Raw genomic sequence first — 25,985 nt, 5'->3', positions numbered from 1 at the left:
GAGAGCAGTAGGACATGAATTCAGTGGTGGGGAAGTGTATAAAGATCATGTAAGTCATCTAGGACTTCAGCTTCCAGCACTGGAATGACAACACTTAAATAGCTACAGTATGGACAGCAAACTATAGGGTACCAAGAATAGAAGCAAGCTCTTTTTGGAAATAAGGAACACTGACCTTTAGCCTGAATCCTCCCCATCATCTCTTTCCCAAATTAGCGTTGTTTGAAAAAACATTTAAATGGTTTTTTTCTCATTCACGCAAGGACCAAAGAACCAAGAGGAAAAAAATCTCAAGACTAAATACTATACATTTTATTTTCTCACAAAGTGACTGTTTCTGCCATTACAATTTTTTGTAGGTTAGGGGGTTTGGCTTGCTTATTAGCATTAGATGACAAAAGGTAACAGGTCCATTTTAGTTTAATAAACATTTATTCCTTTAGTTGAACAACCTCTACACACAAAATATATGGTTTAGGATCTCTTTTTGAGTGGAAAAGAATTTAGGTCTCAATAAGTTTTGAGACTTTTTCTGGAAATCATTTAACTGAGCCTAAGACCCCTAAAAAAAATATATAGAAACTGGTTCAAGGAAACCAGCAATTAGATTTTGAAATCAAACTATGGATTAAGTTAGCAACTTAAAATTGGGGCAATTCCTCGCCTGTAGTTCCTACACACCCAAATTCACCCTGGAAAACAAAACCTCATCTACTGGAAGACAAAATGGACACAGAATAGTGGTATACTTAACATCAAGGTGGGCACAATTGATGGACTGGCAGATTTTGAGGGGTTTAAGAATGAGAAAAATGACTGGGGTAACACATGTAAAGATTAGATTGGAAACTATAGACTTGTATTGACACCAACTACATGACTTTTCTCAATAGCCTATGGGAATGTTTAAGTGGGTTGACCCAAGATGACTTAGGGCTTGGAATGAGCAATGACATACTTTTAAAGCCAACCCCATTTTTTCTCCTGAGGTGGCTAGTGGATTCATAATGGTCACAAAGACCATGGGTAAAGTACTTAAGATTCTAATCAAAGCCAACTTGTATTTTTATCCTCACACTTGAAAGGTTATCTGAGAGCCACCAGTTTCCCAATTCTAGCACTAATTACTAGCTTACATATCTTAGTCTTCTCATTTACATAATGTTCAATTTCCATCAGTTTTCATAGAGACCATTAACTAACCACTTTGCAGGAAATTCAGGATTCTACAGATCCTATGGAGTTGTGGGATACAACCAGGAGCCTCCACATTTTATGTTAACTTCAACAGTCCTGTGGAGACCAAGGCAATTTTGCTTTGGTTAAGCAGGATGTATTTTCATTTTTAAGAGAACCCTCCTGTAACAGGTAGGTTTATTCAATTCTCTTTAAAAATTGGTGGGATTCTTTTTACGTATCCTTTCCAAAGCAAGTTACATAATTGGAATATTGGATTCAATATAAAAAATGTAGTTCCTAGTTAATGCTGTTTACATATGATCATGATTAAAGATTAGGATAGTCTTCACATTTCCAAGCAAGATCCAGTTTGAAAAGCTTCTTTCCAAACCCCTAATAACAGCCATTTGAGAGTAAACCAGAGCAATACATCACCCCAATGAAGCTGTAGGTTTCGTTACATGCACCAACAAATCTACATGGCTAGCTTATGCATTCCACTTTTACAGAATTTTATACCTATTATACCAAACAGTATTTTAAACACTGACATAAAACTCCCTAATAAGATAAAGCAAAGACAAAAGTGTTTATCTTATTAGAAACAAGATACACCATCACTTATAGTCTTCAAACATTATTGCACTTTAACTTTCGTAATTTGACAATGCATTCATGGAACAATCTGCAGACAACTAAATTTAACAGACAAATTAAAGAACACTTTTAAGCAGACATGACTGTCCTAAATTGTTTATTAGGTAAGAATTTTACAAACATTACTTTGATTAGCGGTAACGGTGGAGCTGGAGAGTATTGCGTCTTCTCCATGCTGCACGGCGAGAACCACCAATAGTGTGGTGGAACTTGTGACCCTTTCCTAGGCCACGGCTCTTTCGGCCTGCAGATGTCAGCCCTCGCATCTCCCTGTGCTTGTGGACTGGTTTGGTGATCCACTGGGTGTCAGGATTTCTTCTGATAGCTTTATGGAATGGATCAATGAGGATAACCTCAAAGAATTTGTATGTGGAATCTTCACCAACCCAGTAAGAATTCAAGACTCTTAGAGCCCCACAGTGACGTCCAGCTCGCTCCTGTAATAGGAAAAAAAGGCTCAAGGTCAGCCTGTTTCCCACAGTAGGGAATTAAGAAGAATCCCCTTTAATTTAGGGTACCAGACAAGAAACTGACTAGGGCTGTTCACTTAACTACCTGAATATTTACTAAGCATCTTCCCAGAGGCTAGGACCCCAAATATGAGTAAGACTTACTACAATAAACACACGAACCATTCTTATTTGAAACCAATGCCTATTATCACCCTCTCCTTGACCAAGGCACAAATGTTAGTAGTATCTAACAAAATTTAGGAACCTAGTCCTTTTCTAAGACAACTGAGGGATCAGCGAACTTTTCATACAAAACCTTAATAATGAGTGTATTATTTTAGGCTTTGCACGGTCACAATGGTCTCTTTAATATAAAATGTCTTTGTCTTTTCTTTTTAAAAATAAAAAACTTTCAGTTTACAGAAGGCAACAAACCCTTGTTTGTCAACCTCTGGGAGAGAGCACAGCTTCATTTACTAACCCAGAAAAACAACTTACAACTGAACATCAGAAATTAGCCATATGAATAAATGCACAGCTTCTGTACACCTGGGGAGATATGTTCTTCAAGACAAAGTTTACTTCCCTTCAAAAGCTTAGGTTCCAAGGCTCGCACTGACCTTAAAACACGTTCCATTACACACAAGCAAAGACACATTAATAACAAAGACTATGACTTTGACAGCAGCACTTTACAAAGGTGCTCAAATTCTTCTCCACCATCTCCAGATGACTGATACAACTGCTGAAAAATCACTTACCTCTGCAACAGACTGAAGGCTTCGCGCAAACTTTAGCTGATTAACGCCATGATGGACAGGCTTGCCGTAGGTAGCACCCTTAGGAACTGGGCGTTTGCGGCCACCACGACGCACACGAATCCGATATATGACATAACCTATACAAACACAATTACAGTGGTCTTATAAAAGCCAGACGGATGAAGACTCAGTAACTTGCTACTAAATGCTGCAATGTCGAATGTATTTTGGGCTGTAAGCCAAATACTATATATCTGAAGATAAAATAAATTACCACTTAAGACTTACTCTAAAAACAAACACATTCCAGTGTTTTTCGAAGTACTTTGTGACACAGGAAGAGTAACTTCTCATTCCCACCCTACACGGAGATATTGGGGCCATAGTACCCCTAAATACCAGTCTTCTAGCATTTCCCCAGGAACCCAATTTTATCCAAGGATCCACACAGAGACCACTCACCTTGCTTGGCCTTGTACCCAAGCCTGCGCGCTTTATCGGGCCGGGTTGGGCGGGGGGCCCTGTGGAGCGCAGAGAGCTGGCGGTACTGCCAGCAGCGCACCCTGAGAAGAAAGCGCATTACATCGGACTGCTTCTTCCTCCATAGCTCCTGGATGTACTTGTAAGCGCCCATCTTGGTCTACCTTTGAGCTAAAAAAACATCATGCATTTAAAATATGAGACGATCGCGTCCGTCCATCTTAGTTCCCCACCAGCCACAAGAAAACCACTGAGGCTGAAAAAGGTTCTCCATGAGCTGCAGGAATAGCTGCGCCCTAGGAAAACAGCTCTGTCACCTCTGCGACCCCAGCGCGGAGCAGCGCAACAAGGGTCTCGGTACATTTTTGTTTGATGAATGAATGGCGCCAGACCTGAGCACTGAGGAGGGCCGCTGAATGCGGCAGTCGGCGTCCCCTAGGGCCTGGCCTGCAAAGAAACCTCGCCAATACCATAGGGAAAGGTGCTGCGGCCGTTATCCCCAAAGGATAAGTCCCGAGGAAAATCCACTACTGCACTCAATCCACAGGCCTCGCTTTAGGACCCTCTAGGCCCGGCCTTCCTTTCCTCAGCCCCATGCTTCCTTTTCATTCACGTTACAGGGCCCGCTCGAATTCGCGCCGCCATCACATCACCACCCCAGCCCGCCCCGGGAGCCGCGTCTCCAAGCCCGCGCAGCCCCGCATCCTGATCGAACTCGCGCCGCACAGAAGACAGAAGGAGCTCCAAGGACGCAGGGTCCCCGAGTCTGGATGGCTGAAGCGAACGGAGATGAGCGGTGGATGCAACAGCGAATTCCACCAACACAGCCTACCTGATGGCTGCCGCCCGACGGAAAGGAAGGAGCCTTTCTCCCACAATCCTTTTTGGGCTCCTCCCCCTCAGCGGCGAGCCTCTTTCCGGTGGAAAGCTTCGGGTCCCACGGCCTCATGGGACACGTAGTTCCGGCAGGGAGCCTGGTGGGCGGAGTTCGGCCCGGATTGGACGCAGCCTCCCTTATTATCCCGCCCCTCTGGTCCTCAGGATTTGAGTTTAAGACGCAGGGGCGGCTCAAAGAGCGAGAGTCCTTGGTTAGGCCTGCGGCCGCCAGGCGTCCGGAGCGGTCTTGTAGCCCGGAGGAGGCAAGTTGGGGGCGGGGCTCACGTGGCCGAAACCGGTCGTGGAGCCACTTTGCCAGAGCACCGCGTCTTTGGAGCCTGTGGAGGTGTTCAGGTTTGTGTCGTGAGGTACAGGTAACAGCTTAACGCGCCGCAGACTCCTCACCTGGGGAGTCGCGGCGGGTACCCCAGTGCGGCGCTATCTATCCCCCTTATCCCACTAGCTGCACCCCGGTAAGCCGAATAGCACGCCCGTGCTCTCAGGGCTTCACGGGTGGGGGCGCGCGCCCCGCCTTCGGGCTTCAGCCTCTGCAGGCCCGGGCTCCGAGGGATTTTACCCTAGAGTAGGGTCGGAGGGTGGGGAACTGGGGGGTTAGAGAGGGGTGCGCGGGTGTCTCGGCGCCTTCCCATTTTCGTGCCTTTCCTGCTGACTTGGTCCCAGATTTGCTACGTCAGAACCTTTTTTTTTTTTTTTTTTTTTTTTTAAAGAAAGGCAAAATATTTTTATGCCAAGACCTGGTTTGCAGGTGCGAGTGTTTGGGGAAGAAATGCCGAGAAAATGCTGGCATTTTGGGTTGAGTTCTTTTACTGAGAAACAGTTAACCAGTTTTTTGCGTCTCTAGAATATTTTCATTTTTGATGCAGTCATGTAGTTTACCTTCTAACTTATTAGCGGGGTTTTCCCCTTTTTTTCCTATCCCCCCCCCCTTTTTTATTGTAGCTTTACCATTGCAGGAATCCTCACATGGTTCATTGATTTATTCAGCAAATATTTATGAAATGCCTAATACGTGCCAGGTAGTGTCCCAACTGCTGGGGATGCAGCAATAGTGAACGCAGAAATTCTAGTTTTCTTGGAAAAGGGCAATAAACATAAATAAGATATATATTATGTTCGGTAAAAAGTACTAAAGACAAACGTTAAGGGAAGAGAAAGGGTAGTTTTGGCGTGGGGGTGGGGTCAGAATTTTGGAAGAAATATTCAGGATTAGTCTTCTTGAGAAATAACATTTGAGGGAAAAAAACCCGGAAGGATGTGAACCTTGGAGATTTGGGCTGATTTCAGTCAAAAGGAAAATTGCCAAGGCTGGAGTATGCCTTGATTCATACAGAAACAGCAAGGAGGCAGTGTGGCAGGAATGAACCGTAAGGGAGACTAGCAGATGACATGAGAGCAATGGAGGTTCTTAGGTTTTCACACTGCCTGAGATCAGAAACTATTGGAAGATTTTAAGCAGAAGGGTGCCTTCTTGTGACTTACGTTTTTAAAGGATTATCGGGATTGCAGTTTTGAACCTAAAAGAAGGGGGAAAGTTGAAGCAGAGAGACTCGGAAGTTGTATTAGTTTCTTTTTGCTAATTACAGCAAACTTACTGGCTTAAAATATCACAAATATGTTGTCTTACACAGGTCAGTAATCTCTGTAGGCTAAAATCAGATTGCTGTGTTCCTTTTAGAGAAGCTAGGGGAGACTCCATTTGCTTGCTTTTTCCAACTTTTTTTTTTTTTTAAGATTTTACTTATTTATATGAGAGCAGGGGGGTAGGGACCAGTGCAGGGAGAGGAGCAGAGGGAGAGAGACAAGCCGATTCCACATTGGAGGGCAGAGCGGGTTGAGGGGCCAGTCCAACGATCCTGAGACCATGACCCTAGCCAAAACCAAGAGAGTGAGATGCTCAACCAACCGAACCACCTGGGTGCCCCTGCTGTTCCCAGCTTTTAGAGGCCACCAGCATTCTTTGGCTCCTGACCCCTTCGTTCATTTTCAAAGCCAGCAGTATAGCATCTTTGTATTCTCTGTTTTTCTTTCTGACACACTTCTCTCCTTATAAAGATACATGTGATTACACTGGGTCTACCCAAATAGTCCAGTATAGTCTCCCCATCTCAAGGGTCTTAATTTAATCACAGCTGCAAAGTTCCTGGTACTTTGTAAAATAAAATACTCACAGGTTTGGGGGATTATCACATAGACATCCTTGAGAGACCAGGTGAGAGAAGTTGGTGCCTCTGATCACTTCATTAGTGGACCTGGTAAGTAAGTGGTCCAGTCCTGGAAGTGTTCCAAAGGTGGTGACTTTACTGGTGGATCAGATGTGGGGTATAAAAAAAAGTCAATGATTGGCTATAAAAAATTAATTAAAAAAATAAAGGGATGCCTGGCTGGCTCAGTCGGTAGAGCATATGACTTTTTCTTTTTTTAAGGTTTTATTTATTTGACAGTGAGATCACAAGTAGGCAGAGAGGCATGCAGAGAGAGGAGGGAAGCAGGCTCCCTGCTGAACAGAGAGCCCAATTCGGGGCTCGATCCCAGGACCCTGGGATCATGACCTGAGCCGAAGGCAGAAGCTTAACCCACTGAGCCACCCAGGTGCCCCTAGAGCATGTGACTCTTGATCTCAGGGTCGAGTTTGAACCACATGTTGGGCATAGAGATTACTTTAAAAAAATGACTACAAAGTTAGATGAATCATTTGGAAAGGAGTTCTGGCAATGCAAATAATTGCTGCTAATTCCTTAATTAGTTTTTGCCATTTTGTTTCTTCATTTGCAATTTGCAGTTTCTTAGTAGTTTTGCAAGATTTTGATTGGTATTTTCTTTTTTTTTTTTTTTAAAGATTTTATTTATTTATTTGACAGAGATCACAAGTAGGCAGAGAGGCAGGCAGAGAGAGTGAGAGGGAAGCAGGCTCCTTGCCGAGCAGAGAGCCCGATGCGGGACTCGATCCGAAGACCCCGAGATCATGACCTGAGCCAAAGGCAGCGGCTTAAACCACTGAGCCACCCAGGCGCCCCTTGATTGGTATTTTCAATTGACTGAGATTCCTGAGGGCAGGTATTATTTCCGGTTTTGCCCCTCTAGTTTGTCCCTCGTGTGTGGCATTATGGTAAGACCTCAGTAAATGTTTAATGAATAAAAGAATGGTAAGCTAGAATCTGCTTATTATATTTTATTATGTGCAGTATTGTTTACAAAACCTTTTAAATGTATGTTTATGTAAAATTATTCATATATGGGTAAGTAAGTGTTGCGCACAGTACCTGATGTTTGCATAAATAAATACACAGTGTAAAAGTTTTCTCCATGCGAGGCTTCATAATATGATTATAACATCTCTCTGTGATGTTAAGTGTTTTAGTATTAATATTGTTTTAGTAGCATAAAAAAAAGTTGTGTTTAACTTTTATAAGTAGAATGATTTCTTTAGAAAAACAGAAGTACTGGCAGTTTCGAGCAGCTGTTTCTGATAGCTCTTTAAAGGAGTTATTGACCAAGCTCAGTGTTTTCCACAGGAATGGATCAAGTCACGTTTTTATTCTCTAGAAACATTATTGATTAGCCTGGAAAGCAAAGCAATATGCAGTTAAGACTGCATTGGATTTTGCCTGTTAAGCCTGTTCTCTCAAGTCATTTATATCAGATGAGGATTAATAGGTCACAGATTGAATTTTATTGTTCAGCAGTTACTTAGGGTAGGGACTGTACTAAGTAGTTCTAACTAGTGCTTTACAGTAAACACTAACTGGGGTGCCTGGGTGGCTCAGTCAGTTAAGTGTCTAACTCTTCAGCCCAGGTCTTGATCTCAGGGTTATGAGTTCAAGTCCTGCATTGGGCTCAATGCTGAGTGTGGAGGCTACTTAAAAACATTAGATACTATTAAAAAAAAATTAATACTTTCATTAGCAGGTTGTTAATCTTCAGCTTTAGGTAATATTGCTTCCCACTTGACAACGACTTAGAACCTAGAATGTTTCAGCTGTGCTTTGATTAATCATATTTATCCTTTCATCTTTGTTTTGTTTTTAGTGGTGTAAAATATTTAACATGGATTATTCTGTTTTATTTTGCTTCTTATGAAATACCTTAAAATCCTTACCAAGTGTTTGAGTACCCTCTGTTCAATTATTTTTACTGTTTGCCTTTGATGGAGATTGTCTGATAGACTAAAACAACTCCCCCAGTTTATTTATACACACACATACACTAAAAGTAGTGTGTATCTTTAACACACTTCATCTGCTAATCCTATTATCAGTGAGTGATCAAAGTGTAATTGTAGAATGCCACTTTTAGTTATTTATATAGTTTTTAAAGATTTTATTTATTTATTTGACAGAGAAAGACACAGCAAGAGAGGGAACATAAGCAGTGGGAGTGGGAGATGGAGAAGCAGGCTTCCCGCGGAGCAGGGAGTCCAATGCCGCCTCAGTCCCAGGACCCTAGGACCATGACCCAAGTTGAAGGCAGACGCTTAACGACTAAGCCACCTAGGCGCTGCAGTAGTATGCCACTTTTAAAGCAAGTATATTAAGACCACTTCCTAAGAGTGGAGTATGCGATTGGGATTTCTCAGGATTCTGTTGGTTTCAGCATTTTCCCGGTTTGCTGGAGTCCCCAGAACTCATATTTGCCTCTCTTTTATGGGGAGTCTATTGCTGTTAATAATTGGGGTGTTTTTTTCTTTAAACTATCTTATTCACTTAATTGCAACATGTACCTGCCCTTTTAAAGCACTTGTGTTTGTTTGAAGAACGATATGATTTGTGGTAAAGGGGCATTTTCTTATTGAACAGTAAAAGAAGAGAAGGTAAGGTATTTAGAAATTCTGCAGGGACTAAGACATTTTCAGAGGATGGGAAATAACAATAGAAAAATTAGAATTTAGATTCCAGTAGCAACCTTTTCTGACAACGGAATTGCTCTATGCTGCCATCATTTTTCTTATCTGACAGATTTCTTTTTCATTCTTTTGGTTGGTGGCATGTGGTTAAGTGGCAACTTCCTTTAAATTTTAACTATTATCATTAAAAACACTTTGAAAGAAAGATTCAATGATATCATAAACTTATAGGAGATCACAAAATGCAAAAAGAGTAGAATCCTACAGTCAATGAGATGACATTAGATTAATCATAAATTCAGGTGTAGAAAACCTTTTAAAATAGTCCATAGCTGCTGACATAGGAGATATCATACCATAGATGATCAGTGTGTCACAGAGCTCTCCTCTTACAAATAAAGGCTGAGAATTTTTCTATTGCAGTTATGTTGAAAATATATTTTGAAAAACGGTGCCTGGCTGGATCAGTTGGTAGAACATGCGACTCTTAATCTCGGGGTCATGAGTTTGAGTCCCACATTGGGCATAGAGATTACTTTAAAATTTTTAAAAATAAATATAATATATATGTATTTGTGTGTGTGTGTGTGTATATGTCTCTTAAGAGAAGTAGTTCTCATAGAAATAAGTGATAAATATTCTTGGGAAGATTTGGAAGGATCCCAAGCATGCCACCAGGAAATAATGGCTACATTGCATTAAGTGATGATTATTTCTCTACTGGCAAAATGTACTGTACTGCTCTGGAAATGAGTGTTGTGTTATTACTGTGCTGCAATAATGGTAGCAATAAAATTTTTCCTGTCAGCAGGTTGGTGTTGTGGCTAATTTGGGTTATAAAAATTACAGATTTTTGGGGGCACCTGGGTGGTTCAGTCAGTTAAGCATCTGCCTTTAGCTCAGGTCATGATCGTAGGGCCCAGGGATTCAGCCCCCCATCAGGCTCCCTGCTCAGCGGGGAATCTGCTTCTGCCTTTTCCTCTGCCTGCCGCTCCCCCTGGTTGTTCTCTCTCTTTCTGTCTGTCAAATAAATAAATAAAATCTTTAAAAAAAAGATTTTATTTACTTATTAAAATCTTATTTTAATAAGTAAATAAATAAGTAAATAAACTTATTAAAATAAAATCTTAAATAAAAAATATTTTATTTACTTATTTGACAGAGAGATCACAAGTAGGCAGAGAGGCAGGCAGAGAGAGAGGGGGAGGCAGGCCTCCTACCGAGCAGAGAGCCCGATGTGGGGCTCGATCGCAGGACTCTTGAGATCATGACCTGATCCGAAGGCAGAGGCTTAACCCACTGAGCCACCCAGGCACCCAATAAATAAAATCTTTAAAAAAAAAGCATGACTCAAAAAGAAGCATGAAAAAGAGAGCCCAGTTTTTCACTCTCCTGAGAAAAGATGGATGGCATTAATAGCATTAATGTTTCTCTAAAAAATCATGTTCATTCTCTATCCAAATTTTTGTCTTCATGCCTCCTTAAATTTTTGTTTGAATGTTGGGTTTTTTCCAGGTAAATACTGATGAGCAGGCAGTGTCTTTCAAGGATTGGTTTCATCTAGGATTTGATTTAGATTCCTGTAGACTGTGTTGAAATATTCTTTGAATAAAAAAATTTTTTTTAAATAAACATGTATTTGTATCTACATGTATTCCTCTGCTTATCTAGATTACCTCTGCAAAAATGTGTAAGAAACTGGTAACACTGATTGCTCTAAGGGAGCAAATGGGAGACTAGGAATGGGGTTTGAAAGGCTATGCCTTATTGTATATATCCTTTTTTATTTTTGGCATTTCCCCCTGCATATGTATGACTTATTTAAACATAGAAAAAAGGAAAAACGGTTGCTTCAAACAGTATACAGTTTCACAGATCTTTTATTCTTTTCACAGTGGCATATCCTGAGAGAAGATGGGAAAGGGCTGCAAGGTTGTGGTCTGTGGCTTGTTATCTGTGGGGAAAACAGCAATTTTGGAGCAGCTTCTTTATGGGAATCATACTATTGGTAAGATTATTTTTCTCTAGTTTCTCTGTAGGTTCCGGGAACTGTTCAGGGTCTTTTGTTGGCCATGCTAACCTAAAGATGGGTAATGGTACCAAAAGTGAGGTATAATCCATAAGGACTAAAGGGTTGAAATCAACAGAAACTGAAAAGCAGGGGAAGTAGGGGAGAGAAAAAAATAATATTTGTTATGGAAATTCAAGAGTATTTGCTGTAAGTTACAACAGGTGAGAAAACAAATGTGTGTGTGCATATGTGGTTTCCCGTGTATTTGCATAATAAATAGTGGTCTTGGAGTCATAGAATCACTGACCTAAGAATACACTGAACAATGATCTGTCATTCAGGTTTCAAACAGGACTTTCCAATTCTGCTATAAAAGTTTTAAAAATGGAAGAAACTCTTATTTGCTCTAATATGACCTAATTTTGTGAATTAGATTATCACATTCATTTTTCCATTCATTGAGTTAAATAATTAGTAAATACTTGCTGTATGATACAGGCTGTAATGAGACCTTTTGACAGTGCAGAATTGAAGAAGACCACATCTCTGTCTTTTTAAGGAGATCATCGTTTAGTAAGGAATATAGACATTACAGGTTAGAATGAAATGAGGTTTGTTAGATAAGTGGAACCAAGGATCTTCAAAGTATTTCTCTCTACCGAGTAGCTCAGAGCACATTTCTTTTATTGACCCATCTTGATTAGCTCTGCTTCTCTTCCAGCTTCCCAAAATAATAGTTAACAATTTTGGTTAAATCCATATTTGGTGTTTATTATGATGCCAGTGCCTGCAGTTCTCAAACTTTTTGAGAACTTTTGGTTTTAGAATCCCCCTGTCACAAATGCTGCACTATGGTTTCTCTCCCTTTTTTTTTTTTTTTCCTCTTTTAGAGATGGGGGAAGGGGCAAAGGGAGAGGGAGAGAGAAAATCTTAAGCAGGTTGCGGGTGGTGCTCCATCTCAGAACTCTAGGATCATGACCTGAGCCAAAATCAAGAGTCAGATGCTTAATTGACTGAGCCACCCAGGGCCCCTGCACTATTGATTCTTAATTTTTTTTACCTCCTAATTCTAATTTATGCCTGTGCAAAAATAAATTATGTCCAGGGGATAAAATCTCTTTACCCTCTTAAAACCCCAAACAGGTTTTATTTATGTAGGCTTTATCATTCAATATTTTAACTGTGTTAGAAATTAAAACTGAGGAATTTTTAAAAATACTCATTTATTGCTTAAAATAATAAACTTGGGGGCACCTGGGTGGCTCAGTGGGTTAAAGCCGCTGCCTTCGGCTCGGGTCATGATCCCAGGGTCCTGGGATCAAGCCCCGCATTGGGCTCTCTGCTCTGCAGGGAACCTGCTTCCTCCTCTCTCTCTTTGCCTGCCTGTCTGCCTACTTGTGATCTCTGTCTGTCAAATAAATAATAAATAAAATCTTAAAAAAAATAAAATAATAAACCTGTTATATGCTAAGATAACATTTTTATGGAAAGTAATTATATTTTCAAAAAAGTGACAGAATGAGCATTGATTTACATTTTTTGAAAATCTAATGTTCAGCTTACTATAAGGCAGCTGGATTATCATATCTACTTGCTTTTGTATTTAATCAGTTGTGGTATATTTTTTTTAGTTGAAATATATGAGGAAAACCTGCCTCACACAGATAAATCATTGGAAGAAGTAGGAGTATATTATAGCCTTTCCAGATAATTGTGGGTATTCTTTGCTATTTCACTAAAACTCAACAAGTGATGTTTACTTAAAGCTTATTGGAAACCACATTAGAAAACTTTTCCTACTCTATTAAAGTAAAACCTCATTGATCCATCTTGAACTATAAATGGGATATTTACCCAGTACTGGTTTTTAAACATCATAAATTGGTCGTTTGAAAAATACTGGCTCACTGAGATAAGCAGATCTTCCAAATAACATTTATTAATATCATCACCAGTCTTATCAGTATTAAGAAGCTATCGAGTTCGTGGTGATGGGTACAATTCTCATTTTCACCCAAAAGCTCAAATGTTATCATTGACAACAAATATTGCCAGTTATATTTCTCAAAAACGATAAGCTCCCCTTATTCATTTTTAGAAAACATCTATCAAATACCCCAAATAACATAGTTTTTCTGTCCTTCATTCTTTAAAAAAAAAAATTGGCTAGTTCAATCTGCAACTCAAACACAAGAGCTTTTCCTCCAATTACCACAATTCATCATGCAGAATACCTTATGCATTAATGACACAGAATATTTAAATATGTAAGTGTGTATACTCAAGATTTGAGATTTAATAAAATAAGTAAATTTTTACTGATTTGTCAAGGATTTTTTTTTTTAAGATTTTATTTATTTATTTGACAGAGAGAGAGATCACAAATAGGCTGAGAGGCAGGCAGAGGGAGAAGCAGGCTCCCCACTGAGCAGAGAGCCTGATGTAGGACTCGATCTCAGGACCCTGAGATCATGACCTGAGCCAAAGGGAGAGGCTTAACCCACTGAGCCACCCAGGTGCCCCTGTCAAGGACATTCTTTTTTTTTTTTTTTTTTTTTTTTTTTTTTTTTTTAAAGATTTTATTTATTTATTCGACAGACAGATCACAAGTAGGCAGAAAGGCAGACAGAGAGAGAGAAGGGAGGATGCAGGCTCCCTGCTGAGCAGAGAGCCCGACGCGGGGCTCGATCCCAGGACCCTGGGATCATGACCCGAGCCGAAGGCAGAGGCTTTAACCCACTGAGCCACCCAGGCGCCCCTGTCAAGGACATTCTTAATGTTGGCTTTTTTCCCCCTCTAAATGGCAAGTACAAGGTGGTGAAGAATGCTACTACTAATAAATACAGTTGGTGCTTTGCCTTCATTTGTCCTAATGCACCAGCAGATTTACCCACCATTGTTTTCACACCATCAGTGCAAATGTCAACACAGTGGAAAAGACAGATGTCTTTGATCATTATGAAAATAGTTTGGTGTATGTGGATTCCCTGAAAGGAGGCACTGAGGGATCTTTAGACCACAATTTAAGAACTGCTGGTGCATGTAAGTATTCTCAGCTGAGCAATAGTCTGTACTATGATTGTTTCTTTTCTTTCTTTTTATTTTTCTGGAGGCTGATATTTGCTTTGTCATTTCTTTAGTTTTATTCTTTTGCTAATTCTTCCACATGTACACATGGTTCTCAGTTTTTACAAAGTCAGCTACATCAAATACCCCCACCTTTGAAGATTATCCTTCCAGGAGTTAGTGATTCTCTTATCTTGGCTTATTACACACCTCTATCACTGTGGAACTTTTCTTTACCTTTCTTCCTGGGTTTGAGTTCCTGTTTGTTTGTTTGTTTGTTTTCTTTTTAAAAAATTTATTTATTTAGGGACGCCTGGGTAGCTCAGTCGGTTAAATATCTGCCTTTGGCTCATGTCATGATCCCAGGATCCTGGGATGAGTCCTGCATTGGGCTCCTTGCTCAGCAGGGAGCCTGCTTCTCCCTCTGCCTGCTGCTCCCCCAGGCTGGCATTCCCCTCTGTTTATATTCTTGTTCTCTCTCTCTCTCTCTCTCTTTCTTTTTCTTTTTCTCTGGCAAATAAATAAAATCCTTAAAAATATATATTTATTTATTTTTTAAAAAGATTTATTTATTTGAGGGGAAGGGGCAGAAGGAGAGGGAGAGAGAGAATCCCAAGCGGACTCCACACTGAGCGTGGAGTCTGCCGTGGGGCTGGATCCTGCAACCCTGAGATCATGAACTGAGCCCAAACCAAGAGTCAGCTGCTTAACCAGCTAAGCTGTCCAGGAACCCCTGAGTCCTATGTCTTAGATCTCTTATTTTCTTTGGGTTTACGCCCTCTTGGTGGAACATATCTTCCAGGACTTTTTGTCAGTTGAAGAGGTTGTACAGGAGTGGAGCATAAGGTGATGACAGTTGTTAAAGTGCCCTCTATGCCTGGTACTACTTGGGTACTATTTTGGTACTATTATGCCAGTAGTAATCCTGGAGCTTCTGAATAGTGGTATTTTCTATTTTCCCTGTGATTTCCTGTACCTCTGTGTTAGGGTATATTTTCTGGATCTGAGGTCTTCATCTCTCTATGAGTATGTGATAATTTTGATGGAGGGCTTACTCAAATAGTTACCTGAAGAAATGTACATGACACATTTTTTTGAGCCTTCATATGTTTGAAAATGTCTCTTACTCTCAAAATTAGAATTTTGAAGGGTATAGAATTCTAGATTGAGAATAATTTCCTTTCAGAATTTTGCAAGCGTTGCTCCATTATCATCTTTTCTTTTTTTATCATAAAATTCATCATACACATAGAAAAGTGCATAAAACATATTAATGGATTAATGAATAATTATAAAACAATCCTTTGTGCAATCTCCATGCAGGTCAAAAAGTAGAATAGAGAGCACTCCAGTAGCTGCCATATTTCTCTCTCCAATCACAACTCAGCCTTTCCCTTAACTTTTAGTTCATCATTTTCTTTTCTTTGTAGTTTTTCCATTTATATATGTATCACTAAATGATACAGTTTACTTTTGCCTGTTACTGATTTCATGTCAGTGGAATCATTCTGTATAAATTCTTTAGTTTCTGGCTTCTTTTGCTCAACATTATATTTGTAAGATACTGTCTTGTTAGTACTGATCTGTATTGTTGAAGGTACCTATAGTTTAATTTTCATAAGGGCTTGGGGCATCTGGGTGGCTCAGATGGTTGGACGTCTACCTTCAGCTCAGGTCATGATCTCCAGGTTTTGGGATCGAGCCCCACATCGGGCTTCCAGTTCAGTGGGGAGTCTGGTTCTGCTTCTCCCCCTGTTCCTGCTGTCTCTATTTCACTGTCTCTCTTTCAAATGAATAAATAAAATATTTAAAAATTTTCTTTCATAAAAGCTTATGGTATTCTATTATATGAGTATACCTCAATTTATCACTTCTCTTTTTTTAATGTATTTTTTTATTAAATTTTTAAAATTTTTTTATAAACATATAATGTATTTTTATCCCCAGGGGTACAGGTCTGTGAATCGCCAGGTTTACACACTTCACAGCGCTCACCATAGCACATACCCTCCCCAATATCCATAACCCCACCCCCCTCTCCCGACCCCCCTCCCCCCCAGCATCCCTCAGTTTGTTTTGTGAGATTAAGAGTCACTTATGGTTTGTCTCCATCCCGAGCCCATCTTGTTTCATTTATTCTTCTCCTACCCCCCTAATCCCCCATGTTGCATCTCCACTTCCTCATATCAGGGAGATCATATGATAGTTGTCTTTCTCTGATTGACTTATTTCGCTAAGCATGATACCCTCTAGTTCCATCCACGTCATGACAAATGGCAAGATTTCATTTCTTTTGGTTGCTGCATAGTATTCCAATGTATATATATACCACATCATCTTTATCCGTTCATCTGTTGATGGACATCTAGGTTCTTTCCATAGTTTGGCTATTGTATCACTTCTCTTTTGATGAACATTTTGATTAATTCCAGTTTGGGCTATTAGAAATAATGCTCTTATGAACAACTTTGTACATTTAGCCCAGCTATTATGTGGACAATTTCTTTTTTTTTCTTTTTAAGATTTTATTTCTTTATTTGAGAGAGAGGTGGAGAGTGCATGCACAGGTGTGTGAGGTGGGTGGGGAATGGGGCTCAAAGAGGAAGGGGAGAGGGACAAGCAGACTCTGTGCTGAGTGTGTGCAGAGCTGAACCATGGGTTTGATCTTTCAACCCTGAGATCCTGACCAGAGCTGAAATCAAAAGTCAGCTGCATAATGGCCTGAGCCACCCAGGCGCCCCATATGTGGACAATTTCTGGGTTATATATGTAGGAGTGAAATTGCTGGTTCAGAGAGGATGAGTTTTTTCAATTTTACCAGATTCTCTTCTTGCTTCCAGTGTTGCTTTTGAGAAGCCATTATGATTCTTGATGGTTTGGATGTGGAAGCTTTTGTAGGTTCTTTTCTTTGTCCTTAGTGTTCTGCAGTTTCACAGTGGTGTATCAAATTAGTTTTCATCTGTGATAGTGGGCACTCAGTGGGCTCTTTCAATATGCAAATGGATGTTCTTCAGTTCTGAATTATTTTCTTGAGGCTTTCCCTCATCTATGGTCCTGTTCTCTTTCTGGAACTTTCTTTTGAGAGGACTAGTCCTCTAATTTTTGAATTTCACTTCTGTTTTTCATCTCTCACTATTTTGTTTCACTTTCTGAGTTTTTCTCATCTTTATATTCTAGCCCTTCTCTTGAGTTTTCATTTCTTAGTACCCTGTTCTTATTTCATGGGTGCACTATCTTATCCCTTTTAGTAAATATTTTGTAGTGTTTTGTTTTCTTTGCCTAGTCTTTTCCCTCTAAGGTGCTCTTTTCTATTTTTTGGTCTCTTTTCCTCAACTATCTGGTAATCCCTGGTTATCTGTTCTTAATTAAGAATGGGAAACTGAAAAGCTAATTGAAAGCTCTAAGAGTGAGGATAGGATTTATGACTTGGAGTTTCACTGTAAGGTGATCTGGTAGAGCATTTGTTGAAGGAACCCTGGATATTGGTATATTTAGGAATTTTCCTTTTTCACTGGCCAGGTTCTTCTTCCTAAAGGGTAAAGAACTGGCTCCAAGTTTAAACCTTCAGGAAAGGATTCGGCATTCTAGATGCCATTAAGAGCATTCACGATTCATGGGAACAGGTCAAAATGTCAACATTAATAGGAGTTTGGAAGAAGTTGATTCCAGCCCTCATGGATGCTTTTGAGGGGCTCAAGACCAGTGGGGGAAGTAACTTCAGATGTGGTAGAAATAGCAAGAGAACTAGAATTAGAAGTGGAGTGAGCCTGAAGATGTAGCTGAATTGCTGCAATCTCATGATAAACCTTTAACAGATGAGAATTTGCTACTTATGAATGAGCAAAGAAAGTGGTTTCTTGAGATATAATCTATTTCTGTGATAATGTTGTGAAGACTGTTGAAATAAAAACAAAGAAAAAAAAAGAAATACCAAAGGATTTAGAGTATCACATAAACTGATCTAATAAAAGCAGCATCAAGGGGGTGTGTCTGGCTGGCTCAGTTGGAAGAGTGTGTGACTCTTGATCACTGAGTTGTGGGTTTGAGCCCCATGTTGGGTATAGAGAGTACTTTAATTTAAAAAAAGGCAGCAAGGTATGAGGGGATGACTCCAGTTTGTCTCTTCTTTTTATTTATTTTTTATTTATTTATTTATTTATTTTTAAAGATTTTATTTATTTATTTGACAGACAAGATCACAAGTAGGCAGAGAGGCAGGCAGAGAGAGAGGAGGAAGCAGGCTTCCCACTGAGCAGAGAGCCCGATGTGGGGCTTGATCCCAGGACCCTGGGATCATGACCCGAGCCGAAGGCAGAGGCTTTAACTCACTGAGCCACCCAGGCACCCCTGTCTCTTCTTTTTAAGTAAGCTCTATGCCCAATGTGGGAGCTTGAACTCATGGACCTGAGATCAAGAGTTGCATGCCCTACCAACTGAGCCAGCCAGGTGCCCCAGATTGACTCCCAGTTTTTGAAAGAAGTTCTGCTGTGGGTTAAAATGCTATGAAAGCATCACATGCTACAGAGAAATTCTTTGTGAAAGGAAGAGTCATTTGATGTGCTAGGCTTCACTGTTGTCGTATTTTAAGAAAGTGCCACAGCCACACCAGCCTTTAGCCACCACCCCAATCAGTCAGCAGGCGTCAACATTGACGCAAGACCCTCCAGCAACAAAAATATTGCAACTCCCTGAAAATTCAAGTGATGGTTAGCACTTTTTAGCAATGAAGTATTTTTAAATTAAGGTATGTACGTTTTTTTAGACACAATGCTGTTGCACACTTAATTGACCAGCATGAAAGGGAGGTACACGCAAAGTGATCTCCAAAGGCCAGAGGAGCCATAGGACTGAAGAAAATGGCCAAGTCAAGCTTGACAAAAAATGGTTTATTAAAGGGACTTGCAGACAGGGGTGTGTCTTGAGCAGCTACAAGTCGATCTCTGCAACCCTACCCCCCATATGACCTGCTTTTATAGCCCTAGAGCCTGAGGAGTAAAGGCTGGGAGACCACCTGGGAAGAAATGTTTGAGAATCATAGTCATATCTCCAGAGCTGATCAAGGACATTACACCCTAAGGATCTAGTGAAGGGTATGGTTAACCAGAAGGAATATGGTGGGGGGTACTGTGCTTAAGAAAGCTTCTGATCACAGAGCGGTCATCATGGCGGATTTGTCCAAGATGACGTTAGTTTGGTTCACACACTCCACCTCTCAAATCTGGCTCTCACAGTCTTCCATTCCCACCTTTTCTGCAGTATTCCCTCAGCCATCAGAGAGTGGCACTTGGCAGTAGCTTCCTTTGCCAGACGTGTGTTCAAGTTGAAGGCATAAACCACAGCAGTAATGTAGATAGCAACAGGAGAAGAGACCTATGAAAAGGGGAGCAAACCACATATCTAGCATGAATCTCATTGTAAACCATCCACATATGTCTATGTTCATTGCAGGAAAGGGTCTCCTTTATCAGAACATGAGAGGCAGTAGGCTGAGGATAAAAGAATAAATGTTTAGTAGGTACTTGTCTGGGGAGATTCTCTCCCTCTATTGAGATGTTGTTAGTGCCTTTGCCCTTTGTCAGGAGCACAGAGGTAGCCTGAGTAGGTGGGACATACCAGGCATGTTGCCCTGGGGCCAAAGAGTCAGCCTGTACATGTAAAATTAAAAGCGGTACAAACAACCATGAAAGGCAACTTAAAGCCTTTCAGTATAGGTGCTTGTCTGGAATATGTATGTGTTGTTTGTTTTGGCGCAACTCCAGCAGGAGCAATGGGGACCACCTTAGCTCTCTTGAGCATTTCTTACTGTGGCAAGAAGTGGTCACCACAGATGGTCTCAGTCGAATTTAATAAGTGTATGGTTTCTGGCAAGACTTGTCTATCCATGAAGCCATGGCATCTGTAAGAGAGCTCTGAGTTGAGCTTTAAGAATGCCATTCTTCTTTTCAGTTAGCCTGGTGGCCTGTGGACTATAGGGAAAATGAAACCACCAATGTACGTCCTCACATCATATCTAGTGAAATATGTTTCCATATCACAGTTTATCCTTTGAGGATATCTGTACATGGCACTAAGTTGTTCTAGGACATTGATGGTGGCATTTTGATTGGCCCTTTTACAGGGAAGGATTTAGATGAGCCCTGGCTATAGCCACACAAGTTAGGGTGTTCTTTTTCCCTTGACTTATTGTTAGAGGGCTTATATAATCAATTTGGCAATCTAAAACCAGTTTGATCGCATGACGTATGTGTCTTATGGTGTGTGGAACTTCCTAGGTCTCAAATGGGAGCAGATCAGTTACTGATACTGCTAGGAAGTCAGTATAGTAAAGGGGCATGCCAGCTCCCCTCATTATGTTTCAATCCCCCTTATATTGCAATGCCCACTGCTTATAAAAGCATGCAGCCAGTTCTGAACTTTGCATGGAGATAAGGGCCCTGCTTTTTGCTAAGGTGTCTGCCTCGGTATTCCCATTGTGTGAGACAGGCCTATGCACTGAGACATGGAAAACAGTATGGGAAGCACCAGGGTCCTATATTCCCATATATCCTTCCATAATTCTCCCCATAATTGTTTCTGTAAAACTTCCCAGTCAGCCTGAGCCCATTGGGCCCTTATAGAAAGCCTGACTATCCATGCAGAGGGTAAGGGGTCAGGGTTCATGTATACCTACCATCTCGGCAGCTCTCAGTTCAGCCCATTGGCTGCTTTTATTATCTGCAGTCTCAAACTGGACAGTATCAGTCTGGGGTGGGATTATTCCTGCAGTTTAGTGACTAGGATTCCTTCTGGGGGGGGCCACCCATATACCAAGCATTTTCAGGAATAGGATATGTGCCTTTTACTTGTGAGGGGTTTCTGTAGGAGGCTTTTAGGGGATGGCCATTAAAGGTTTCATATTCTTCTGGCTCCAAAATACCATGTAATTCAGCTCCCAGGGGACTGTTGGCAAGAACACTCTGTTGTAGGTAAGCATGCTATCTTTACAGTGTAGGGGCTTGTATTACGGCCAGTCTTGTGAATATACAATCTAGCCACCCTGTTATAGGCAACCCAGTCTAGATGGTTACTGGAAGAGTGGCAGTTAGGGGCTCCACTTGTTGAAGGGCCTTATAGCCCCCTATACTTGTTCAGTAGGAAACTATTGGATCTTTGTTCCCTTCCAGAGTTGTGATCAGAAGTTCAACAGGATTAACTTTCTGTGCTGTTCCTGCCAAAATGCCCAGCTTATCCCATTTGGTATTGTTGGTCACATCTAGGGTCATGGGGATACTAGGTAAAGGCATTCCTGGGCCTGTGCTTGAGTAACTAATAGCTTCATCAAAGCCTGCTTGATGTTCTGCCCGATGCCAGTCGGCTTCCTTTTTCACTAGATGGTAGAGAGGGTATAGGCATTGTGCTAAATTGGGCTAAAGGCCCTATAGTACCCCGGAGATCTAGGAACCCTTGCAGTTCCTTAACTGTCTGAGGGATGGGAAACTGTTGGATCTTGTCAAGTCACTGAGCCTTGTCAGTTAACCTGACCAGGTAACCCCCAAAAACTTGACTACTGGCCCAGGGCCTTATACTTTTCTGTGGCTTGATGGCACATCCTTGCTTGTTCAGATGAGAGCAGAGACTGTTCAAGTAAGGCAATAACAAGTCTTCAAAGGTTAGCATCACATCATTGACATAATGGTACCTTTTAACCATGAGTAGTGGTGGATATAAAGACAAGTCATGAGCAGGCCTACCATGACTGATAGTGGAGCTATGCAAATATCCTTGTGGCAATGCCTGTTGTCAACCATCTCATGTGACTCGGGATGCAAAGGATACTAAAGAAAGCATTGGGGGTGGGGCGGGGGAAGGCACCTGAGTGGCTCAGGCAGTTCAGCGCAGAGCTCAGTCCCACACCCCTGAGGTTGTGGAGGCAGACACTTAACTGACTGAGCCACCCAGGCAAAAAAAAAAAAAAAAAAAGTAAGCATTGGCTAAATCTGAAACCACATGGTAAGAGCCTACATATACCATGTACATTCTGTTCAGTGATTTGGGTAATATTAGTACAACTTTATTTAGTTCTCTATAATCTACAGTTCTTCTCCAGGTGCCATCTGGTTTCTTCACAGGCCATATAGCGCTATTATAGGGAATTTGTGCCGGCCTGATTATTTGTACTCTTGCTATAGTGGCAGGTATTTCCTCAGATCCTCCTAACAACCAGTATTGCTTTAATTTATAACCTGGGAAGGGGGTAATACAGGATCCCAACTTGCATTTCCCCTTAAGATAGTTTTAATTAGGGGCAACTGGGTGGCCCAAACTGCCTTTGCTTTGGGTCATGATCCTGCAGTCCTGGGATCGAATCCCGCATCAGGCTCCCATCTTCACGGGGAGTCTGCTTCTCTGACCTTCTCCCCTCTCATACTCTCTCTCTCACTCTCTCTCTCTCAAATAAATAAATAAAATCTTTTTTAAAAGATCCCTTTAGTTACTGTAAATCAAATGTGAAATTCTCCTACAGAGCTTTGTAGTAATTTTTCCCAGAAGAATATCTATGACTAATATATTCTTCAGTATTGGAGAAACGAAAACCTCATAAGGAGCAGTTGGGCTTTTATTCTCAAGCACACTGTTGTGCATTTCCCCCTTATGCTCTTCTTTTCTTAAGATTTTATTTATTTATTATTTTTAAAAATTTTATTTATTTACTTGTCAGAGAGAGCATATAAGCAGGCAGGAGGAGCGGCAGGCAGGAGAGAAGCAGGGAGCCTGATGTGGGACTTGATCCCAGGACCCTGAGATTATGACCTGAGCTGAAGGCAGACACTTAACTGACTGGGTGACCCAGGCATCCCAAGATTTTATTTATTTGTCAGAGAGAGCGAGCGAGCATTAAGCAGGGGGAGCACCAGGCAGAGGGAGAAGCAGATTCCCCGCTGAGCAAGGAGCCCAATTTGGGGCTCCATCCCAGGATCCTGGGATTGTAGACCCGAGCGAAAGGCAGATGCTTAACTGACTGAGCCACCCAGGCTTTTCCCTCCATAAGTGTTGGTGGCTGCCCAGGTCCCTGAATGCCATTCTGAATTGCCATGAATTAGGGTACATTCTGCTCTGGTATCCACTAAGGACATGGTTTTTTGCTTATTTTATGGTGTCCAGTAAATTGTGAACTGTATTTGGGACCTCCTGTTGCCCCCTATTACTCTTACATGGAAGCAACCTTGGTCCCATCCCTGGTCTCTCCGGCAAGGGGTACGGTACCCGGCCCTGGTAAGAAATCACTTGTGGCTTAGTTTTTTCCCCAGGGGTGGATAGAGGGCAGTGGCCTAAATTGCTGAGCAGAAGTAAACTCCTTCCTTGAAGCCACTAGAACAGCATTTGGTTGGCAGTCTGTCTTTTCTCTGTTTATGCCCACTGCCAGCAGTTTATGCCACATTTGCTTTTGGGCTACCCTAATGGTGCCTTTGTTTTAGAGTAACCTTCTTTCTTTTCTTTTCTTTTTTTTTTTTTTTTAAGATTTTATTTATTTATTTGACAGACAGAGATCACAAGTAGGCAGAGAGGCAGGCAGAGAGAGAGGAGGAAGCAGGCTCCCTGCTGAGCAGAGAGCCCGATGCGGGGCTTGATCCCAGGACCCTGGGATCATGACCTGAGCTGAAGGCAGTGGCTTTAACCCACTGAGCCACCCAGGCACCCCATAGTAACCTCATTTCTAACAGCTTTGATTACATATATTACTTAAAATTCTTAACCCTCAGAAACCTTAATTTCTAGTAAAAACTAAGCAATTGTGAACTGTTATACCAGCATTCTTCACTTAGCAAAACTTTAAGGTTCCAAGACACCAGGATGATTTGGGAAGCTAATTATAAAGTTTGCCTAAAACTTTTTATCTGTTCAGTCTATGTGTTACTAACAGTTATGTCTAGATGACCTGTGAAAATTTCATGAGACGTTAGACAAAATCAACCAACATTTTAAGTCATTTTTGCTGACAAATTGTAATAGATGAACATGAACTTAACTAGTAAATTTGGTTATTGGAATCATATTTGATGTTGATAACTCTGAAGACATATCTATTTTAGTTAAGCCAACAAACTTAAAACTTTAAGAAAAATTATCTTAGATCACATGAACTTAAAAAACATTTGGGTTAATTTTTATTATATTTGAGAATTTAAATTATATAATGCTTAATTTTCTTTAAGCCAATTAAATAGAGGTTTCTTTTATTACAAATTTTCGCAATACCATCCAGAGGTAGAAAATACTACGTAACACATACATATGGACACACATAAATACAGATACAGAAACTTTATAGCTTGTTTTAAAATTACTGCCATGAAGTAGGTACAAAACTCACTCATAAATGTTGCATCTAAATTTGTTTTTTTGGTAGATGGAATAAGGTAAGGTAAGGTAACCTGTATAGATGGCTTAAGCTTTTTCCACTTATGTTTGGAAAAGACACTTAAGATTTATATGTTCTTTTAACAGACAGAAAACCAAATTCTAATTTTTCATCAACTTACTTTTGATATTAAAACTCATTTTAATATAAATTCATTTTAATCTTAGCCAACTTGGCCACACATAAAATTCCCTTCCAAATATTCCTTTTCCACAGACCTTCTACAACTTTCTCCATTCTGATTTTGTCCTGTTTTTTTTTATTCCTCTTCAGACCACCAGATTCTCTTTAGGACAAAATTATTTTTTTATTCCTCAACAAAAAAGCATCTCTATTTTTCATACCTTCTTCTACTGACAACACATCCTACTTTCCTGGCATACAAAGACGTTTCCCATGAGTTCCATGGTTTAGCATCCCAGGCTGGCTTCAAATGATGGCTGTAATCCGAGGTTGCCACATTTTATGCCCTCCAGGGCACACAAAGCGACACACTCACTAAGGTCTCAATTTGTGCATCCTGGTTTTAGATAGTATCTACCAAATTAGGACCCAAAAGGGATGTAGATAGTCTCTTGTCCTTCTCCAGTTGTAATTCTTTCTCCAGCTCCTTTATTTCACTTCTGCCCCTAGCCAGGCATTGATGGTGTCCTGAAGGGCCCATAGGAGCAGCCAACCCACCATTGCTTGGTGGCCTTCCTTACCCTAGTGGATCATGCAACTTTGTAATAGCTCTAATCCATATGGCATTTCAGAGTGTCCCCATACTCATGCAGAAATCCATAGCCATCAAGCAGACAGACTGTGCCTTCCCACATTGCTGTGGTCAGTCACTCTAGGGTTTCCCCCAAAAGAAGCTTCATTCCCTTGCCCATTCTTCAGTCTCTGGGCTCCTCCTGGCTGGTTCACCAACTGTTCTGTGAAAGGGAGGTAATAGGCAAAATGATATTCAAAGGCCAGAGGAGCCATAAGACTGAAGAAAAAGGCCAACAAGTCCAACTTGACAAAAAATGGTTTAAAAGGGACTTCTGGACAGAAGTCCCTCTTGGACAGCTGCAAGCAAGTGTATCTGCAACTTTTGCAGAGATACACTTTTACCACCCAAAGGCCGAGGAGTACAGGCTGGGATACCACCTGGGAAGGAATGTTTGAGAATCATAGTCCAATCTCCAGAGCAGATCAAGGACATTATGTGCCAAGGGTGTGCTTAAGGGTGTGGCAAAACAGAATGGGGCAGGGAAGA

At 41.0% G+C, this 25,985-nt stretch overlaps 2 protein-coding genes across 4 annotated transcripts in view; one reads left to right on the top strand and one right to left on the bottom strand.

Moving 5' to 3' along the window:
- Positions 1–290: 290 nt before the first annotated feature.
- On the bottom strand, positions 291–4,430 carry RPL15 (ribosomal protein L15). 2 transcript variants are annotated; one of them, XM_080828343.1, is made up of 4 exons: positions 4,362–4,430; positions 3,512–3,700; positions 3,050–3,186; positions 291–2,273 (listed from the first exon to the last, which is right to left on the bottom strand). In XM_080828343.1, the coding sequence occupies exons 2-4, from the start codon at positions 3,681–3,683 to the stop codon at positions 1,968–1,970; spliced, it is 615 nt and encodes a 204-aa protein (XP_080684469.1). In that variant the 5' UTR covers positions 3,684–3,700; positions 4,362–4,430; the 3' UTR covers positions 291–1,967. The 2 variants fall into 2 exon arrangements, with proteins under 2 accessions (XP_080684469.1, XP_080684470.1); XM_080828344.1 differs by having other exon boundaries at positions 4,256–4,370.
- Positions 4,431–4,555: 125 nt separating this feature from the next.
- NKIRAS1 (NFKB inhibitor interacting Ras like 1) overlaps positions 4,556–25,985 on the top strand; it is a 37,932-nt gene continuing 16,502 nt past the window's right edge. For both annotated transcript variants that reach the window (XM_080822961.1, XM_080822960.1), the window contains exons 1-2: positions 4,556–4,759; positions 11,162–11,274. In XM_080822961.1, coding sequence (XP_080679087.1) covers positions 11,181–11,274 — 94 coding nt within the window. In that variant the 5' untranslated portion in view covers positions 4,556–4,759; positions 11,162–11,180. The remainder of the gene's footprint in view (positions 4,760–11,161; positions 11,275–25,985) is intronic.

This window comes from Martes martes, assembly GCF_963455335.1.
Source record: "Martes martes genome assembly, chromosome: 1".
In the NCBI taxonomy this organism is placed as follows: Eukaryota; Metazoa; Chordata; class Mammalia; order Carnivora; family Mustelidae; genus Martes; species Martes martes.
Note: the sequence above shows the minus strand (reverse complement) of the source record. Positions and strands in the feature narration are given on the sequence as shown.